General features: G+C 36.9%; 2 protein-coding genes across 2 annotated transcripts in view; one reads left to right on the top strand and one right to left on the bottom strand.

Moving 5' to 3' along the window:
- Positions 1-1,063: 1,063 nt before the first annotated feature.
- On the bottom strand, positions 1,064-9,427 carry LOC127866857 (uncharacterized). Its single transcript, XM_052407688.1, has 3 exons — positions 9,277-9,427; positions 3,633-3,823; positions 1,064-1,453 (listed from the first exon to the last, which is right to left on the bottom strand). Exons 1-3 carry the CDS (start codon positions 9,335-9,337, stop codon positions 1,259-1,261), a joined length of 447 nt encoding a protein of 148 aa, XP_052263648.1. The 5' UTR covers positions 9,338-9,427; the 3' UTR covers positions 1,064-1,258.
- A 1,855-nt stretch (positions 9,428-11,282) lies between these two features.
- Positions 11,283-22,955, top strand: part of LOC127866856 (crossover junction endonuclease EME1-like) — a 20,085-nt gene continuing 8,412 nt past the window's right edge. Inside the window, exons 1-5 of the mRNA XM_052407687.1 lie at positions 11,283-11,490; positions 14,842-14,936; positions 15,154-15,264; positions 17,852-18,025; positions 20,184-20,276. Of these exons, the coding sequence (XP_052263647.1) occupies positions 11,283-11,490; positions 14,842-14,936; positions 15,154-15,264; positions 17,852-18,025; positions 20,184-20,276 (681 nt within the window). The remainder of the gene's footprint in view (positions 11,491-14,841; positions 14,937-15,153; positions 15,265-17,851; positions 18,026-20,183; positions 20,277-22,955) is intronic.

Genomic DNA, 22,955 nt, shown 5'->3' with positions numbered 1-22,955 from the left:
ATATAAAGCATTTGACTCAAAAGCATTGTCAGTTTTATCCCCATTAACATGATTTTTTGTAAAGCTTGTAGAGAAACAACATACGATGTTACATACCAATCCCATAATGCGAGACTTGCGGTTTTAAAGATATATTTCAAAGATATAAGAAAATTTTTGCTACATAAATCTCTTTACCCCTGGGGAATGGCCAGGTTTTACTCAATGAGCACTGAGCAAAAAAGCAGAGGACTTCTATACGATGTTATTTACCAAATATAAAAACAAGATGGCCAGAGGCACACGGTCGCTCACCCGTGACTTCAGTGCACTGAACTGCTTTCAGCAACTTTTGAGATGCTTCTGAAACCATTTTCAAACTCGGCCTAAATATCAACTAGAGTTTAACTATAGCCATATGAGGAAAAATGACCAGCCCCCTGGCGACCATGTTTTTCAACAGACCTGGTCCATTTTTGAACTCATCCAAGATATAATTAGAAAATAAATATTATAAAGAAGTTCCATAAAGATTGGACTAATGTGTCTTCTAGAGTGCTTACAAGGTTTTACTTTAGCCATATATATAAAAATGCCCCGCACCTGGCGGCCATATTTTTCTACGAAACATAATCCTTTTTTACTCAGCTAATTTATCATTAGAAAAAATGTTCTCACCAAATTTCTTAAAGATTTGAACATAAATGTGACTTCTAGGGAGGTAACAAGGTTTTACTATAGCCAGATAATGAAAAATGCACCACCCCCTGACGGCCACGTTTTACAACAGATCGGAACCATTTTTTAAACTCATCCAAGATATCATTAAAACAAATGTTCTGACCAAGTTTCATGAAGATTAGACAATAAACGTGGTTGGCCAGTAGACCTGATGTAAGACAGGTTTACTGGCAGGAATAGGCGGCGGAATATCCGGAAACTGAGCCAAGCTGCAGAGCGGTCGTCCAGCTGGTTTTTGCTGAGGCGAGAGTAAGCAACTTGGAAGAAGTAGAGCTTTTGACATTCACACCGTAGCTACGGTGGTGGTGTGCAATTGTATTCAACTAACTAGTCTAAAAACGCATCATGTTAATTATTTATTGTTTCAATAAAATAGTAATGTGTTAAATAAAGACCATTGAATATTACATGTGTATCATGAATTTATATCATTATGATCCTCAATAATTGCCCTCCAGATTGCGGAAAACATCTTGCAATAAAATCTTTTTGATCTGCCTGTCTGATTGGTTTCACCACACCATATCTCTCTTTTTCATCAGCTTTCAGAAACAAGCTTGAATTTTGCATGCAAAGGAGTAGGGTAGATGTTGTAGAATTTCTTGTAGATCGTCATGCCATTCTGGACCCTCTGGTACAGAGGACTATTAGGGAAAGGCTGCAGTTTCTCACATGATATTTTTACGATTCCATCCGTTAATGCAAACAATGAGTTGTTTCTCAGAATACCAACCTGAAATGCAAACAAATCTTATATGAGTAAGAATACAAATTTAATAATGTATGCAACATACACGCATCTCCAATCATTGATAAAAAACATTTTTGTGTTGAAGTTTAAAGAGTAAAAGGACATGATCATATCATAAAATTAAACCTTTTCAAGAGATTTAAAAATAACATTTATAAAATGTCTTATTTGCCTGCATTAAACCGGGTTTTTAAAAAACATTGATGGTTATCAACTATAATGTACGTAAAAAAATGTGTGAAGCAAAACAACAATAATGCATGTAAGTTTTATGCAATTAATTAACTGCATCATGCTGATTATGTAACAATGTGCTTCCTGAATGGTTCACTCCATAACATATATTATAAGCCTTTCTCTGGGAAAACCAGGCTTAATGCACTTGCACAAGGTTAGCCTCAATTAAAGCCACATAAGTACTCAAAATGAAACTTGAAACTTGCTAATTTGATGAAACACCTATTTATATAATTATATTCAATGACGTTGTACAAAACATATATATGTACATAAAATTGATAAAAATTGATAATATTATGCAGCATTAATTAAAGGATTAATGATCTTAAAATGTGTGATATAAATAAGAATGCTGTAAGGAACTTAAGCAATAAAACAATACCGGCTACACTATTTAAACACAGTAAAAGTAAAATATTATGTAATAAATTGATATAACTAGAGTTAAGACAAAAATTATAATGATAATATGAACAAATATTTGGCAACATAAAGACACTGTTTTTCATTAACTAAAAGGATACGTAAAAGGATATTTCTGCACTCTGGCTGTCGGATCCCACAGCTACCGGTCACCTGTCATACTTAAGGACACTTCTTTTGGGTTTGAACCTTATTTGAACTATCGTGACTATAAGTCACAAATAGAATGACCAAGTGTGACTACAAGACACAACTTGAAGGTAAAAATTACAGTGTGACTATAAGACACAACTAGAAGGCCTAAGCATTACTAAAAGACAGCTGGTCGATGTAATTCAATCATTGAGCAAAGAAGCCCTAATGATTCTTGGTTACCAGTCACTTGTACAATAAATATCCTTTTCGAGCAAAGAAGCCCGCACATTTCTTTAATTGCTTGGTCCTATGAGTCCTAGTGACAAATACGCCCGTACAACTGAGTCTTGATTATTTTTTTGAAATCACAGGTATTCAAATTAAAATAAGTTGTAAAAGTCTCTGAAGAGAAATGTTTTCAAATTCCTTTTGAAAATGTTTATTGATGCGGAAGTCCGGATGCTTGATGGATATCATTCCACAGTTTCGGACCAACAACTCCGAAACTCCTGTCCATGAAAGTTTTTCTCTTTGTGCGTTTCACATCATAACATCCCTGATACGAGACGGTAGATCGTAGGCTTCGTGCTGGTACTTTTTCTTTTAAAAGTTCTGTAAGGTATTTTGGCGCGTTACCAACAGAACAATTATACATGAAGTTCAGTAATTTGAATGTTATCCTAAAAATCAATGAACATTTCGTAAAATAAAAGTTAACCCATAAAAAATCAGCCTTCCTTATAGCAATAGCCAAAGTTTCAACCCTAGATGTGGTATGGTAACATAGATTTAACGAGATACATGTACAAAATGCTGTTGTTGTTTTTTTGTGTGTCACAATATATTCCATGTGTATTTCCTGCGACAATATCCAAAGATTAACGAGTGAACGTAAGATTGGCTACGGGAAACTAGTGAATACTTAATCATGCTTCCAACGCTGCCCGAATCCAATCTTGTGTTTGCTCATAAATCTTTGGTTATTGAAATTTTGGCTATTGCTATAAGGAACACTGATTTTTTTATGTGTTCATTTTATTTTTCGAAATATTTTCCGAAATATGCGTTGATTTTGAGTGTTAATGGGCTTTTAAACTCAAGAGAGGAGTGTCATCTTTGATATGCCTGTACAGACTGCACAGGCTAATCTGGGACAACCTGTCACACAATAAGCCCGGTTTTCCCAGAGTAAGGCTCATATTGCAGTAAATCTCCACTTTCTATTTCTCAGAGTGTATTTTGTATACATTTACACATGTTTTGTATACGCCGGACATGGGATAATAATAATGGCTCACCTTTGTCCTCAGGTGAGCTAAAACTTTTAGTACTGTTGGATAAACATCCCTAAAATGGTGCTTACATTTTCTCCAGGATACATGGTCAGTCCATACTGTGTGTGCAATACATCTCCCTTGTACACAAACATCCCATCATACTTCTTTGGGCCCCGGTCTTTTCCCCTTGTGCCAGTGTTCTGATTCCGAACAGAGCCACCAGACTTGGTTTTCTTCCCTCTGTAGGGCTGACAAAGGCAGGGAATAACAGACCTCTCTAAAACAGATCCATTTCTTAGATAAAGTATATTGTATTGGTTCTAAGTCTGTGTACTTTTAGCATACAATGTAGCAAGAGTCCACATAATTTTCAGACATTGAAGTCTAAAGTTGATGCTTTATACTTTTTAGGATATATACTACCCACACCTAGTATTGTTCTCCAGACCATTTCTCTATGATAAAATGGCGGCCAGTAATTATAAAGACTGACAATAGCAACAAAAGGTGATCTTTTTGGACTTTCTGATTTTGCTGCATAATGTTTAAATTAACGTGTGTAACATTAAATAGGAAATATTTCATCAGAAGAAAGTCTCCATATTGTTTCTTATTTTATTTATATTTAATAAGGCAAAACTCACAGATTACAAAATTATTAAATTTGATGAACATTATGTATAGAATCTTCAAATTTATATGTTTTGGTTACATAAAATGAAAATATTAATTTATAATAATTTGGACACACAAGGGGTGTTTTGTTAAACCTAATAATTATGCATGTCTTTTTCAATTTGTGAAGTTAAAACAAAACATTTTAAAAATCATATTTAAAGGTAATAGTAAAACATTACACTACATATTTGTGGGCATGACTGATACACAAGTGACATTATCAGGATTGAGATCAGAATCTACAGGACTGATAAACTTTTTAAAAAACAACACATTCAATTCAAGTCATGCTGTTCTTTTAGCAAGGGAATTCTCAAATACTTAAAAAAAAAAATAATAAAAAAATTCAACAAGGGCTGTTTGTAAAACATGCATGCTCCCCATATGGGCTCTAAGTTGTAGTGACAGCCATTTTGTAAATATTTTTTTTGTCACTGTGACCTTGACCTTTGACCTAGTGACCTGAAAATCATTAGGGGTCATCTGCGAGTCATGATCAATGTACGTTAACACTACCTATGAAGTTTCATGATCCTAGCCATAAGATTTCCTGAGTTATCATCAGGAAACCATTTTACTATTTCGGGTCACTGTGACCTTGACCTTTGACCTAGTGACCTGAAAATCAATAGGGGTCATCTGCCAGTCATGATCAATATACCTATCAAGTTTCATGATCCTTGGCATAAGCGTTCTTGAGTTATCGTCCGGAAACCAAATTTACTATTTTGGGTCACCGTGACCTTGACCTTTGACCTAGTGACCTGAAAATCAATAGGGGTCATCTGCTAGTCATGATCAATCTACCTATCAAGTTTCATGATCCTAGGCATAAGGGTTCTTGAATTATCATCCGGAAACCATTTTACTATTTCGGGTCACTGTGACCTTGACCTTTGACCTAGTGACCTGAAAATCAATAGGGGTCATCTGCTAGTCATGATCAATCTACCTATGAAGTTTCATGATCCTAGGCATAAGCGTTCTTGAATTATCATCCCGAAACCATTTTACTATTTCGGGTCACAGTGACCTTGACCTTTAACCTAGTGACCTCAAAATCAATAGGGGTCATCTGTGAGTCATGATCAATGTACCTATGAAGTTTCATGATCCTAGGCCTAAGCGTTCTTGAGTTATCGTCTGACAACCAACTGGTGGACGGACCGCCCGACAGACTGACCGACCGACCGACATGAGCAAAGCAATATACCCCCTCTTCTTCGAAAGGGGGCATAAAAATGTCAAACAAGAGGGCCATGATGGCCCTGAATCGCTCACCTGACTCATTAAGATCAGATGAAAACTATGACCTCTATTGTCTACACAATGTTTTTCTATGATTTGACCTAGTGACCTAGTTCCTGACTCTAGATGACCCAAATACAATCCCAATCCAGATTTCATCAAGATAAACATTCTGACCACAGTTCATAAATATTGGATTAAAACTGTGACCTCTATTGTCAACACAAGGTTTTTCTATTTATTTGACCTAGATTTTTACCCCAGATGACCCAAATACAATCCCACCCAGATTTCATCAAGAATTCTGACCAAATTTCATAAAGGTTGGATGAAAACTGTGATCTCTAATGTCTACACAAGGTTTTTCTATTATTTGACCTGGTGACCTAGTTTTTGACCCCAGATGACCCAAATATAATCCCAACCCAGATTTCATCAAGATAAACATTCTGACCAAATTTCATAAAGATTGGATGAAAACTGTGACCTCTATTGTCTACAGAAGGTTGTTCTATTATTTGACCTAGTGACCTTGTTTTTGACCCCAGATGACCCAAATACAATCCCAAACCGGATTTTATCAAGATAAACATTTTGACCAAATTTCATCAAGATTGGATGCAAACTGTGACCTCTACTGTCTACACAAACAAATTGTTGACGGACGGACGCACGGACACACGCAGGCACGCACAACGGACGCCGGACATCACACGATCACATAAGCTCACCGTGTCACTTCATGACAGGTGACCTAAAAATATGTGTCGGAGATAAACATTAACAGTTGTGGTTAAAATCCCATAGAAACAAGGGCTGTTTGTAAAACATGCATGCCCCCCTATATGGGCTATAAGTTGTAGTAGCAGCCATTGTGTGAATACGTTTTTTGTCACTGTGAATGGTGGTGGTGGTGGTGGTGGTGTAGTAGTAGTAGTAGTAGTAGTAGTAGTAGTAGTAGTAGGTAGTAGTAGTAGTAGTAAAGTAGTAGTGAGTAGTAGTGGTCACAGTTAGTATTGGCCGTAGTAGAAGTAGTGGTGGTGGTGGTGGTGGTGGTGGTGGTGTTGGTGGTGTCGTAGTAGTACTCGTCGTCGTAGTCGCTAGTCGTAATGTATAGAGTAGTAGTTAGTAGTAGTGTGTCGTCGTAGTTAGTCGTGTAGTACGTCGTTGTCGTCGTCGTAGTCTAGTCGTAGTCTTGTCGTAGTTAGTGTCGGCGTCGTCGTCGTAGTGTAGTAGTGTCGTCGTCGTAGTAGTCGTAGTAGTAGTCTAGTAGGATCAGTAGCACAAGCAGTAGCAGCATTACAAGACCAATACTTAGAACGATCAAATGGAAAATGGTAACCTAGCACTGGACAGTAAATATGGGGCTCATTTACAGGTCAGATTTGGAATATCTGCTGTTTAAAATGAGATTTTGAATGAATTATAAGGGATGGCAAATCTGTAATAAAAAGAACATGCATAAATCGTAGTTGTTTCCCTTGTTTGAACCATGCTAAATCCTTACAAGTTTGGAAAGAATTGGATGAAAAATTTGGACTTTATTGCATAAACACCATTTTCTCAATTCAAGGGGAGGTAATTCTGTACTTCATGGACCAATAATGCTCATTTTTTTGTAGGGTTCGTGTCCTCATTGATATAAAGACACTGTGCAAATTTGGAAAGGATCGGACAAACAGTTTTCACAAAATAGGCAAAAACGAATAAACATGCAAAGTTCAACGAGCTCCTGCGGCCATGTTTTTTGACGAATCAAATTTCTTTGAACAACTTTTTCAGGGGAGCCGTCAAAGGTCATCCCTGTGAAATTTTTTGAAAATCTGATGAGCGGTTTCTGACAAGAAGATTTTTTAAGGTTTTTACCATATATGGTCATGGCGGCCATCTTGGTTATGTGATCAAATTTTTTTTAACAATTCTTTTGTTCCATGACCTAGGGATGCTCCACATGAAATTTAGTTGAAATTGGCTCAATAGTTTAGTAGATGAAGATGTTTACAAATTGTTTACAGACAGACGGACGGACGGACGCCGGACGCTGAGTGATCACAATAGCTTACCCCGAGCTATCACTCAGGTGAGCTAAAAAGGCAAATACATAAAACAAAAAGAAAGTGTTTCAGGCTTTTTCATCCATAATTGATCATAAAAAAAAACAAACTAGAAATGGCGCGGCAGAGGCCGACGCGTATCCCCACGCCGAATGTTTGACCTAGGTGTGCCCCAGGGTTGGTAATGGGGCCATGCATAGCTGAGATTGACCATATTGTCATAAGAGAAGTTCAGTATCAATTTGAAGTGAATCGGTGTAGAAAAGAAGAAATTATAGTAATAGGCAATTTTGGGTGGGTGTGGTCTATGTGGGCGGGGCCCCAGGGTTGGTAATGGGGCCATGCATAGTTGAGATTGACCGTATTGTCATAAGAGAGGTTCAGTATCAATTTGAAGTGAATCGGTGTAGAAATGAAGAATTATAGTAAAAGGCAATTTTGGGTGGGTGTGGTCTATGTGGGCGGGGCGCCCCAGGGTTGATAATGGGGCCATGCATAGTTGAGATTGACTGTATTGTCATAAGAGAAGTTCAATATCAATTTGAAGTGAATCGGTGTAGAAATGAAGAAATTATAGTAAAGGCAATTTTGGGTGGGTGTGGTCTATGTGGGCGGGGCCCCAGGGTTGGTTATGGGGCCATGCATAGTTGAGATTGACCCTAATGTCATAAGAGAAGTTCAGTATCAATTTGAAGTGAATCCGTGTAGAAATGAAAAAATTATAGTAAATGGAATTTTTTGGTGGGTGTGGCCTATGTGGGCGGGCGCCCCAGGGTTGGGATTGGGGCCATGCATTGTTGAGATTGACCCTAATGTCATAACAAAAGTTCAGTATCAATTTGAAGTGAATCCGTGTAGAAATGAAAAAATTATAGTAAATGGAAATTTTTGGTGGGTGTGGCCTATGTGGGCGGGGCGCCCCAGGGTTGGGAATGGGGCCATGCATGGTTGAGATTGACCGTATTGTCATAAGAGAGGTCCAGTATCAATTTGAAGTGAATCGGTGTAGAAATAAAGAAGTAAATGTAAAATAACCTAAAAAAATGAGTGATAATTTCTGACGCGGCCCCACCCCAACCGCTATAACTTTTGACCCAGGGGTCAGATCAAAATTCCAAATAGTGCAGGGTCGCACATATGCTCATAGCTACCATGTGTGTAAGTTTCAAGGTTCTAGTGCTTTTAGTGTAGGAGGAGATAGTGGCCAGGACGGACGGACAGACGGACGGACGGACGGCGGAGATAACCACAATATCCCCACCTTTTTTTCAAAAAGCGTGGGGATAATTTAAAAAAATTGCAATCACTCATCAATTTAAAGTGATGAAATCATCCAAATCTTGACCCTTTGGGTTTCAGCTGTACATATGTACTCATAAAAGCTCAAGCATTCAAGAAAAACTAGCATTTACATTCATAATTTGCTGACATCTTACTTCTACACAATTCCGATATATTCAACTCTAACAACAATAAAATACTTTTTCACTTTACTTCAAAGTATGAACAATTACTCATTTTAGAGTCCTTTACATCAGCACTTACACATTTTAAAAGATATGTAGATTGTCGAAGCAAGGATTGTACAAAATTTAGTACAGTGTAACCTGTTTTCATGTAGAAAATAAGGGATATAAACTAAATCATCATTTCAAAATTTCATATGCCAATATCTACAATAATTGATTATTTGCCTTTCTCATAAATCACTTTGAGTTTTGTTCTTACTTATATTAATTCAATTGCTTACCGAGAGAAAATTTTGAAACATTAAAACAGGAAACAAGACACTTCGTCAAGGGCGCAGCCATTTTGTTTAATTGGTTCCCAGCTTATTGTTAATTTATGAACATTTTAGACAGCTGAGAGGTAGGTCTTTTCAGATTTATAACATGATTATAAAGCAATTAGTTTGCTTTGGGCAATAAATGTGCACAAAGTCGGCAAGCAAAAGATTTGCGCAGTTTCAGGGCTTGAAAATGCTTCTGTTGAAGTTATTGATCAAAATTGTGAGCTGTCAAATATGGCGGGAAATTTGACACTGTATCATGGTGAAGGGTATTACCGGTGTATTAACATTTAGAACAGTATTATTATTCAAAGTGTAAGCATCAACGCTTTGAAATTTCATTCATCGTGTTTTTATGCCCCCGGATCGAATGATCGGGGGCATATTGTTTTTGGCCTGTCTGTCTGTCATTCTGTCCGTCATTCTGTCCCAAAACTTTAACCTATTGAATAACTTGCAATATTGAAGATAGCAACTTGATATTTTGCATGCATGTGTATCTCATGGAGCAGCAAATTTTGAGTGGTGAAAGGTCAAGGTCATCCTTCAAGGTCAAAGGTCAAAAAAAAGAAAAAAGCGGCACATTAGGGGGCATTGTGTTTCTGACAAACACATCTCATGTTTTTATTGCATCATCAAAAAGAATAATTAACATTAGTTTAAGTTTAAACATATTCATTTAGGCTAGATTGCATCGAAAGCCAAGGTTTTTTGAAAAGTTATTGATCAAAATTGTGAGCTGTCAAATATGGCGGGAAATTTGACACTGTATCATGGTGAAGGGTATTACCGGTGTATTAACATTTAGAACAGTATTATTATTCAAAGTGTAAGCATCAACGCTTTGAAATTTCATTCATCGTGTTTTTATGCCCCCGGATCGAATGATCGGGGGCATATTGTTTTTGGCCTGTCTGTCTGTCATTCTGTCTGTCATTCTGTCCCAAAACTTTAACCTATTGAATAACTTGCAATATTGAAGATAGCAACTTGATATTTTGCATGCATGTGTATCTCATGGAGCAGCAAATTTTGAGTGGTGAAAGGTCAAGGTCATCCTTCAAGGTCAAAGGTCAAAAACAAGAAAAAAGCGGCACATTAGGGGGCATTGTGTTTCTGACAAACACATCTCATGTTGTTATTGCATCATCAAAAAGAATAATTAACATTAGTTTAAGTTTAAACATATTCATTTAGGCTAGATAGCATCGAAAGCCAAGGTTATTTGAAACGCTGTCCAGTCTGTTTCCTGGAACTGGATGGGAGAGATCTAAAGAACGCATGCACCCACTAAAAGTTGTTCTCTAAGCAGTCTGCATGATGAATGGCTTTGTCATTACTTACTAGGCCGTGAACCATCCTACAGGTATTACGTTAAAGTTTTCATATGTGTTTACCTTTAATAACATCAATTGAAGACACGTAACACAGGAAAAAAAATGTTACTTAGGCTCGAGTGGTCATCGTCGGCTTGGGTACTACTAACATATATCCGGTGTTTCTTTAGTATAGTTACATGTACCCTGGGTACATAAATATACTTAAACGTACCTGGTCAATTTTATACTGTACCCAAGTTGTATTCCCGCCCAAAATCCAATGTCATAAAACGCGCTTCCAATTACTGTAAAACGATATTGTTTATATGAGACAAACTTCTTTTTTTTAAATACTGCATCAACATGCTTTTTGAGTATGAGTTTTGATAATATAGAGGCCATTTAACAGAAAATTTGACATAAATGTGAGCATAATTAATTTCCAAAAAATACCCGACAAAGACCGATTTAGCATTAAAATTCCCGCGTATGTTTTAGTATATTTACCGTACCTGGGGTAAATGTATGTATACTTAATAGTACCCGGGGTACATGTAAGAAGTACCCGACCCGACATTGACCAATCGAGTGTTACTTAGCCTTGTGAGTGCTTCCAAGTTATTGTTAATATTTATTATAGATCTTCTGATGAGTAAACAGTCCTGTAGAAGTGATTTCATCTCGGATGGGTCGTCCAGTGATGGGGAAGACATACCCCAGATCAGAAGCTTGTGGCAGCGTGTGGCCCAGAAGAAGCTTGGTGATAGTGGCATTGTTTTCACACAGTCCATGGGGACCTTGGGTGGCCTTTCCGTGGATAATGGTTATGCGGAATCTAGGATTATGGAAATTCAGGGTACATGGATGTGATATTTTAGTGATCCCCAATATTCTGAAGGCACGATGGTCTGAAGGGTTCGATATTCTAAAGAACCGTTATTTTTAACAATTGATATTTTGATTATATTAAGTTAAGGACCTGTTTTTAAAGACACATGTTGGAGATTTTGCGAGTGCGTTTTTTGAATTATAATTTATATTGTGAACTCATGCACCTGGTAATTACACTATGTACTGGATTTTACTGAGGGATCAACATCTTTCTACCAATTTCATGAATGTTTGTCTGTCTGTCACATACCGGTATGTTATTATGCTCCCCCCAAAAAAAATTGGGGGGCAGCATATAATCGCCGCTTCGTCCATCCATCCATCCTTCCATACTTCTGCCTGTCCGTCTGTGCACAATTTTTGTCCGGGCTATTTCTCAGCAACTAATGACCGGAATTCAATGAAACTTTATGGGAAGCATCACTACCAAGAGGAGATGTGCATGATATCAGCGGATTCTGGTCGGATTATTTTTCACAGAGTTATGGCCCTTTGAAATTTTCCATTAACTGTACATATAGTGCAATTCTTGTCAGGGCTATTTCTCAGCAACTAATGACCGGAATTCAATGAAACTTTATGGGAAGCTTCACTACCAAGAGGAGATGTGCATATTATCAGCCAGTTCTGGTCGGATGATTTTTCAGAGAGTTATGGCCCTTTGAAATTTTCCATTTACTGTTCATATAGTGCAATTCTTGTTCGGGCTATTTCTCAGCAACTAATGACCGGAATTCAATGAAACTTAATGGGAAGCTTCACTACCAAGAGGAGATGTGCATATTATCAGCCGGTTCTGGTCGGATGATTTTTCAGAGAGTTATGGCCCTTTGAAATTTTCCATTGTACATATAGTGCAATTTTTGTCCAAGCTATTTCTCAGCAACTTATTACGGGAATTCAATGAAACTTTATGGGAAGCTTCACTACCAACAGGAGATGTGCATATTATCAGCCGGTTATAGTCGGATGATTTTTCACAGAGTTATGGCCCTTTGAAATTTTCCATTGTACATATAGTGCAATTCTTGTCCGAGCTATTTTTCAGCAACTTATCACGGTAATTCAATGAAACTTTATGGGAAGCTTCACTACCAACAGGAGATGTGCATATTATCAGCCGGTTATGGTCGGATGATTTTTCACAGAGTTATGGCCCTTCTATTTCTCCCCAAATACTGACTGGACTTCAATGAAGCTTTATGGGAAGCTTAACTACCTTGAGGAGATGCGCATGTTATTAGTGGGTTCTGGTTAGTAGTTGATTTATTTAGAGAGTTATGTCCCTTTGAAATTTTTAAGTTGCTAAACCATCCATCGTTTTATTTTGTCCAAAGTTATGCCCCTCAAGACGTTTCCTTTTATCTGAATATATAGTGAAATATTGTGACAAAAAAACTTTTGGGGAGCATCACCTGTCTCTGATGGTTTCTTGTTGTAATTGCAGATGCAATTCCCGAATGCCGGACAAAACCCCTCCCGGATAAAAACCCTCCCGTCAGTTTTATAGGGGCTGGACGAAAACCCTCCCATGAATAAACGCGGACGGACAAAAACCCTCCCATGAAAAAAAACGGGGGAGGACAAAAACCCTCCCGTGAAAAAACGGGACCGGACAAAAACCCTCCCGTGATCTGAGCCACGAATACAACTATCAACAATTATTTATGAATTTTTAATCCGAAATCGGTCATTTCCGAATGTCATTTCCGACATTTGTATTTTGTTGTAGGTTATCCGAGATATTTATTTTTTGTATTAGTGACTTCACTTCAGTAGGTAACATTACACTATATATTGACTAATTAAAATATTTCCGAATTAAAATGTTGTTATTTTACACCCATTTGACGTCAATTATATATGTTTGAACTAAGATTTGTATTATTACTTAGTACAAAGACCTATAGATACAGTTGTATTCTATAGGTCTTTGCTTAGTATGATAAGAACTACGATATTCATTATTACTTAGTATGAATAACAAGTGGGGTGTTTATATAAAATATATAAAATATCAAATTGTGCGCCGGCCAGTGCATTAAGAACATCAAAATCATGTTTCTTTTTTAGTCATCATCGCAAAAATAATTGAGGCGGACACAGGCTTCCCAAGACATTCTTTATTTCGTTTTATAACAAGTATAATGAAGTCTAGACAGTATAATGTTACATACATTGACAAATAAGCATGATCAATTGATAAACAAAAACCAACATTTTAAACACTTGCGTGCCTTTACACAAACAAATTGCTTTTTTATATTTGCAGATTCACATTATGAAATTTTCAACAAATTTTGTCAGCATTGAGTATTTTTTTCGGATTAATGAATGCAACATTGTGTGAAGCAAATACATTTGTTGGCGTTTAATTGCTTTTAATTAATTCTGTGATAAAACTACTAAAACAATAAAAATAGTTGCAGATTCACAGTTTGCTATTTTGAGTACATTTTGCGGATTAATAAATGCAACAATGTGTGAAGCAATTACATTTGTTGGTGTTTAATTGCTTTCACGGGAGGGTTTTTGTCCGCAGTTGCAGATTCACAGTTTGCTATTTTGAAACATATTATTGTATGCCATTAACTAGTTAATTATTATGATTAGCTGATTAGTGAGCCTAAATAACCGAATCATTGACATATTTGACAACACAGTATGCTTTTTATATTGTCTGCAAAAATGCAATTGAAAAAGTTACAGTCAAAGCTTAATTAAATAAGTAATTAAGACAAATTAGTTACATGATAACGAATTGTTAGTTGTTAACAGAATTTTACTTTCATTTTCGCAAAGTTTTCAGAAACTTCCCAGAAAGCACGTTTTTTGCATGAATGAGCGTATCACGCGATTAAACGTTGCACTGCATCGTATTGCATTCAATCTAAATTTAAATTCACTTGTCTATAAATGGACACATTATATGTTTTAATTGATGTTGTTATTATATTGGATTATCGGATATATATGCAAATTAGAAAGCGGTATCTTTACAGTTAATGGATACACATTTTCTTTCAATTTCACACCCCTGAAAACACAATACACACGATGGGTAATTTTACCGGATTAATGAATGCAACACTAGGTGTTTCTTTTACGGGAGGGTTTTTGTCCGGTCCCGTTTTTTCATGGGAGGGTTTTTGTCCTCCCCCGTTTTTTTTATGGGAGGGTTTTTGTCCGGCCATGTTTATTCATGGGAGGGTTTTCGTCCGCCCCCTATGACAATGACGGGAGGGTTTTTATCCGGGAGGGGTTTTGTCCGTATTCCATCCCTTCTCTGTTCCATGCGGTTTGACCCATGCCACAGGTCCTGAGACATGTCAAGCAACTGTCAGTGTGGAGGGAAATAAGAAGAAGAAGAGGTCTAGAGAAGAAATTGAAGAAAATAGAAAACTCGCTCAGGTACATTGCATTTATATGACTTGTAAATGAAGTTTTAACCTTATTTTAAACTTTGTCAGTTTCCAATTTTTTTTTTAAATAGAATAATTGGTTCTATAAGTATGTATACTAGCAGTTACTCTCAAAGTATTTAAGTCTGTTTGTGTTTCACATATTATATATGGCAAATTACAGTTACTCTCAAAGTGTTCAAATATGTTCTTTTTTCCCATCTTAGACTAAGAAGGAGGAAAGGGAGAGGAAGAAGCAGGAAAAGGAGGCAGAGAAGGACATGAGGAGGCTGGAGAGGGAGGCAAAGAAGACATACAGTCTTAACTCCTGTCTACAGGTATACCACTCTTGTCAACACCTGTGTACAGGTATACCACTCTTGTCAACACCTGTGTACAGGTATACCACTCTTGTCAACACCTGTGTACAGGTATACCACTCTTGTCAACACCTGTGTACAGGTATACCACTCTTGTCAACACCTGTGTACAGGTATACAACTCTTGTCAACTCCTGTGTACAGTTATCAATATATGCAGTCTTTATGTCAGCTGATTACATCATGTAATTATGTGTAGTAACTGAATTTATCTAAATTGCAAAACAAACAAAGTATGTGTGCATTTACATGTATTATGTTTGATATTAATGTATTCTATGGCTACAGTAATTCATTCTGAACAAATTAAAGAGGTATTGGGAATAATTATTAGTCCCCTACCAGTTTCACTGGAAGGGACTTATGGTTTGCAGGGCTAGCGCTGGCCCAAAATATCTTTGAGCCACCCAGATCTAGGGGGGGTCCGGGGGCATGCCCCCCCCCCTCCGAAAATTTTTTGGATCCTAGATTGTCTGTGTCGCGTGTTGGGCCTATTGCCAACCAGTTTTCGTTTGTTTCATCTGCATATATACATATAGTTAGACTTTAGCATTTCAAAGTAATTTCAAATTAAAATTCCTCTCATCTTCAAAATCTTACCTTTAGACTTTGCATGTTTCGTCACCGAGTCTTTTTTCAGGATATTGCAACCTACAGTGAACGTGTTGGAATTCTGCATCTTAATGCATAGGTCACTGTACATTGATTTTGATTCATTTTCAAAGCGAAGCCAATTATTATCAACTTTCCATGACTCTTGGAATGCTCTAGTTTTTTTTTTGTTCAGACTCATTTTCGTCCAAAGGACGCCTTTAGGTTAAAGAAGCCATGATAGCGACTGTACGTTCAAAGTGGTTACTTCCATTTATATTGTAGACGATATGAATTACTCTTCCAATGTGTTACAAATTCGTAACTTTAATTAAACTTTAATTGCAATTAAACCGAGCGTGTTTTTCACGTTTTCCTTTGATAAAAATACGCCGCTGTTAGTTAGCATAGTGTGTGAGTAAAACGATCAAATTAATTAATTATCACCTTTCATTTCAATCGAAAATCGGCAGAAAGTTGTAACATCAACGACATAGAACTAATTATTTAATTATCACTCTTTAATTGAGATCGATAGTCAGCTTGGAAATAATTAATTTATTGTCACGCTTATTTTCATTTTTAATCTTATAATACGACATTTGCGACCGGCCGACATTTTGTTTGCAGACGACAATATTAACTATTTATTCAAAGCTCCACCCTTTTTTACGTTTCATTCAACAACGTCATTTCATGTGTAAGCGAGCTCAGTTTTTATTGGCCAGCTACCATGTGCAATTCAATAACAATAAGGTCAAGCAATGTCTCGATACAGGTGCAGACCGGTTTTCGTTCACTGTCAAAATTGCGAATACTTTCATTGAAACAAAGAAAAAAAAATAGAAAACCAGTTTCGGGTTAAAATGGCGGCTGTTTTTAATGAAATTTTACGAGATTTTAGCATTTTCGCAAATCGGATTTTTCTTGAGCCAAATTCTCAATATTTTCGCAAATGGCTCAAGTGGCGAATGACAGCGCGAGCCCTGGTTTGCGCTCTGTGTGTCAGTCAGTCTGTCACACTTTTCTGGATCCTGTGATAACTTTAAAAGTTCTCAATATTTTTTCATGAAACTTGAAATATGGATAGATGGCAATATGGACATTATGCACGTCATTTCATTTTGTTCCTACGTCAAAAATTTGGGTTGCTATGGCAACAAATAAAATAGAAATACTGCTGAAAATGCTGTGTTTTTTCTGGATCCTGCAATAACGTTTAAAGTTCTTAATATTTTTTCATGAAACTTGAAATATGGATAGATGGCAATATGGACATTATGCACGTCATTTCATTTTGTTCCTACGTCAAAAATTCTGGTTGCTATGGCAACAACAACAAAATTCTGACAATGGTGGAGCCGGTAGGGGACTTTTATTGCTTGGCAATAGTCTTGTTTGTTAAGATCTGTAATTAATGGATTGGTCAGTTGGTCGACTCATGAAATCAAGAATGAATTAATGTCCCATGATTAATAATTATTCAACAGTATTTGGTTCTGTGCCCAATTAACTTGAAACATTAGAAGATCCCAAAAAGACACACAAAAATGTTTCCGGATTAAGATAGAATATTTTTTTTTTGGAAACATTCTACTTATATTGTATCCTTGACCCACACGCTTTTTGCTGCACTTATTTGCTCAGTAGAGTATACAGGGTACAAGTACAGTGGAAAAAGTAGTGTGGTGTTGACAAACATCTCCCATTGTTTGTTTTTTATTTAATGTGATCTCTATACTGAGCCTGCAGATGCTTATAAAGAAAAATAGTGGTTATTTGAGATTTTAGTTTATAAATAGGCAAGAGGCAGGGGTAAATATATCACTTTGTATTTCAGATTTGATTTGGGTTAAACTTTAAAAAGACACATGCTTTTGGAAAATCTACAAAATTGTCTTGTTTTAAATTCAGTTCTTGTTGCCAATATGACAATTGCCTCTTTTTGTTTCAGTTCATCAAGGTTTTGGTAGATACCCGCATTGTGAATTCATGTGGTCTCGGGACAGCGATCTTTAAGGTCTGTGAGGAATTAGGTGTGGCGTGTGAGACTCAGGAACTCACGGTGCCATTCACTGTCGTATGGAAGCGCAAGGTGACGAGCGCAAATTTTGGTGATGACATGAAGGTGGGTTATAACAACATAAAGATATTGTGAAGTATTTCTTCTTTCTTCATTCCATTAAATTTTATTCCACTTGTATGATAACTACACAAAAACTTTGTTTACTCGTAAATGCCTTAGGGTGAGATTTTCATGTATACATAGTAATTGATTTTAAAACTTAAAAAAATACATGCCTAGGCTACCTGAGCAAAAGTTCTCAAGGTGAGCTAGTTATGGCACAAGACGCCACATTTGTATCCATTTATCTTTACATAATTTAGGCTGTGTTTTAAACAGGACAGCTGTGTCCAAAAACTAGGTCATCAGGTCAAATTCTTGTTTCCACAATAGAAGCCACATATATGACTCAATCTTAATGAAACGTTTAAAGAATGTTTATTTTGCCAATATCTTGACCAAGTTAGGCCAGTCGACTCGTGCAATAAACAAGGTCACAATATCAAGTCTTAGCAAAAGCAAAAGCTTTTCTAAAAGAAAGCTTCTAGGTACTCCAGAGGCCAATTGTATGAATGAATCTTGATGGTACGTGGTCAAAATGTTGATCTTAAAAATATGTAAATTGAGTTTTAATATGAGTTCAGTGTATCAAAAAACTAGGTCAAAAGGTCAAATCTTTTATCAACCTTTTAACCTCTCTAGATTACACATTTATGACACTATCTCTATGAAACTTGGTCAGAATCTTTATCTTGAAAACTTCTAGGCCAAGTTTGAATCTAGGTCACATGCATCTAAAAACTTGGTCATCTTAGAAGAACCTTATTACCAATTTAAAGGCTATTTTCATGACTCAATCATGATGAAACCTGTTTAGAGTGTTTATTTTTAAATGTCTTGGCTGATTTCGAATCAGGGCTGCATGCATTTGAAAATCTAGGTCAATCCTGATGAAACTTGTTCAGAATTTATGTCGTGACAATATAAAGGAAGAGTTCCAATTTTGGTCACATACAATCTAGTTAACAAGGTCAATAATAGAAAAACCTTATTACCACTATATAAGCCACATTAATAACGCAATCTTGATGACACTTAGTCAGAATTGTTATTTTGATAACAGGTAGGCCAAGTTTGAATCTAGGAAACATGTCATTAAAATTTGATTCTATTTCTTGAAAACTTGGCTTTATGCATGTACTTACAGACACTTTCCTATTTTATTGAAATGTTTGTTATGCCCCCCTTCGAAGAAGAGGGGGTATATTGCTTTGCTCATGTCTGTCGGTCCGTCCACCAGGTGGTTGTCAGACGATAACTCAAGAACACTTATGCCTAGGATCATGAAACTTGATAGGTAGATTGATCATGACTCGCAGATGACCCCTATTGATTTTGAGGTCACTAGGTCAAAGGTCAAGGTCACTGTGACCCGAAATAGTAAAATGGTTTCCGGATGATAACTCAAGAACACTTATGCCTAGGATCATGAAACTTGATTGGTACATTGATCATGACTCGCAGATGACCCCTATTGATTTTGAGGTCACTAGATCAAAGGTCAAGGTCACGGTGACCCGAAATATTAAAATGGTTTCCGGGTGATAACTCAAGAACGCTTATGCCTAGGATCTTGAAAATTGATAGGTACATTGATCATGACTGGCAGATGACCCCTATTGATTTTCAGGTCACTAGGTCAAAGGTCAAGGTCACAGTGACCCGAAATAGTAAAATGGTTTCTGGATGATAACTCAAGAACGCTTATGCCTAGGATCATGAAACTTGATAGGTGCATTGATCATGACTGGCAGATGACCCCTATTGATTTTCAGGTCACTAGGTCAAAGGTCAAGGTCACAGTAACCTGAAATAATAAAATGGTTTCCTGATGATAACTCAAGAAAGCTTATGGCTAGGATCATGAAACTTCATAGGTACATTGATCATGACTCGCAGATGACCCCTATTGATTTTCAGGTCACTAGGTCAAAGGTCAAGGTCACAGTGACAAAAAACATATTTACAAAATGGCTGTCACTACAACTGACAGCCCATATGGGGGGCATGCATGTTTTACAAACAGCCCTTGTTCAAAGGATGTCTCTTCTAAATGAAAATCTTGTTTCGGCGGCAATTGTCATCCCTCATTAGCCTGTGCATTTAATGAAAATGCAATAGCCCAGCATGAGGCTCATTCTTTTTTTTAACAACAACAAAGGTGGAAACAGTGCTCACAGAGATTGAGGAGAATGAAGTGATCACCATCATACCTGTAGCTGATTTTGTGCAGATGGTTGAGACATTCAAACAGGTTTGTTTTCTTAATGTGTTTCATTTGTGGCTAATTTTGAAGGACACACAATTGCTTTTACTCACCCCGTTTTGAATGCCACATTTAGCTCGCCTGATCACAACATGCTCAATGGTGAGCTTTTGTGATCACCTTTTGTCTGACGTCAGTTGTCAACATTTGCCTTGTTAACACTAGAGGCCACATTTATAGTCCGATCTTCATGAAACTTGGTTAGAAGATATGTCCCAGTGATTTCTTGGAAGAGTTAGAAAATGATTCCGGTCTGTTGAAAAACATGGCCGCCAGGGAGGGGGCATTTTTCCTTATATGACTATTATATGACTGTAGTAACATGTTAACAGTCTAGAGGCCTCATTATGCCCCTCTTCTAGTAAGAGGGTTATATTGTTTTGCTGGATGTCTATCAGTAGACCAGTTCGTTGCCGATCAATAATTTGTCAACAAATTGACCGATTGACTTGATACTTCATTTGTGCATTTGCCTCGGACAAATTGGGGTCTCTAGGTCAAAAATCAAGGTTGCTGTCACAATAAGTATGAAAACGTTTCCGATTAATAACTTGTCAACGAATTGACGGATTTGCTTGATACTTCAGACATGCGTTGGCCATGGAAAGTAGATGACCCCTATTGAAATTGGGGTCACTAGGTCAAATGTCAAGGTCACTGTCACAATAAGTGTAAAAATTGTTTCCAATCACTAACTCATCAAGGAATTGACCGATTGGCTTGAAACTTCACATGTATATTGGCCTTGGACAGTAGATGACCCCTATTGAAATTGGGGTCACTAAGTCAAAGGTCAAGGTCACTGTCACAATAAGTGTGAAAATTGTTTCTGATCAGTAACTCGTCAACCAATTGACCAATTGGCTTGATACTTCACATGTGCACAGGCTTTGGACAGTTGATGACCCTTATTAAAATTGGGGTCACTAGTTCAAAGCCCTGTTTGCAGGGCTATATGTCTCCAAACGTGGATCTCTTGTTCTTAAAGTCATATTTATAGTCCGATCTTCATGAAACTTGGTCAGAACATTGGTTCTAATGATATCTTGGATTAGTTTAAAAATGGTCTGTTGAAAAACTTGGGGGGCAGGGCAGTTTTCCTTATACAGAGGTGTCATTGAGGTGAAGTCTGAGGGGAGGAAAATTCTGTAGACTGATTTTGACCACCCGAATCTCGTGAATGACAAACCTTATATAAAACAGACATTTAAATAAACACCATCTTATCAACAAGATTTTGTTATGAAAATCTTTTTAAAATCACTACATGTTATGCAAAGTCACCAATTTTAATTGTGATCAAAATCAAAGAGTGTTCTGATACCTGTGAATGATAACGGCAATCTTTAGTTTGAGCTCAATGCCTTTACATTCTACATAAGGTCAACAATGTTACAGTGTTCAACTAACAACAATTTACCACAGTTCACGTAGTTCAAGATTTGTTCACATGAATAGAATATGACTTAAGCCTTACCAAGACAGTTGATCATCAGTCCCCATTTAGAAAGTGGTATCGCTTTCTGAAGAAAGTGTTATCGCTTTCTGATTTATATCCACTGTAGTTTCTTCCCTTTGCAAAATAAATTTGTTTTTCAATAATTGTTAAATCTCTGAGATTTTGTGAGATTTGTTTGTTCATCTTCATTGATGCTTCACAAAGCCGCCATTTGCAAGCGCATCAGCAAAGAAATATGAAACACATTTTAAAAGACAGATTGTTATTGGAAGATTTGTAAACAACAGTTGATGACATCGCTCGTTTCAAAAATTGCTAAGACAGAATACCAGTGTAATATGTGGAGAGGTTTCGCAGGCCGCGGATTTTTCGGGCCGCTTTTAAAATACACCCGCGGGTTTTGTCGTACTTTCATCAATTTTTTTTTAATTTACGTGAATCGCGGAAATAACCCCGGACAACCCAATCCGCGGAAATCTGCGGATCTGCGGAAAAATCACACCCCTGTTATATGGCTTTAGTAAGACCTTGTTATACCTCTAGAAGACTCATTTATTGTCTAATCTTTATGAAACTTGGTCAGAACATTTGTTTTCTTGATATTATGGATGAGTTTGAAAATGGTTTTCGTCTGTTGAAAAACATGGCTGTCAGGAGGCAGGGCATTTATCCTTATATGACTATAGTAAAACCTGGTTAACACTCTACAAGTCACATTTATATCTTCATGAACATTGGTCAGAACATTTGTTCTAATAATATCTAAGTCTGCACAGAACAGGTCAGTCGCTTTGTATCTCAGATGAGCAACTTTCAGCCTTTCAGGCCCTCTTGTTAACAAGTTAATGTTCTGACTTCAATTATTGCTGAATATTTTAAACCCAAAAAGATTTTCATCAAACTTCATAAAAATCTCTTATTATGGCATATGTTCTAGGCCAGGGTTGATGATCTGCCAAATCATCTTAAATCATTTTAGTAACGGCCTCATGTTTTCTATAATGAGCCCTTTTTTCGCGTCCTCTTTCTGTTAGCTCATGTGATGATGGTGTGTCACATGTAACAACCTAGCTTAAAGGTCAAGAGCGCAAGAGGTTATAGGTCACTTTTTTAAATAGAGACCAAGAGTCAAGTATGGTATTATATAGTTTGTCCAGATTGTAACTTGTCATTTACTTGTGTAAAATAGAGCACAAGAAAAGACATGC

Source organism: Dreissena polymorpha, chromosome 2 (genome assembly GCF_020536995.1).
Source record: "Dreissena polymorpha isolate Duluth1 chromosome 2, UMN_Dpol_1.0, whole genome shotgun sequence".
Classification (NCBI taxonomy): Eukaryota; Metazoa; Mollusca; class Bivalvia; order Myida; family Dreissenidae; genus Dreissena; species Dreissena polymorpha.
Note: the sequence above shows the minus strand (reverse complement) of the source record. Positions and strands in the feature narration are given on the sequence as shown.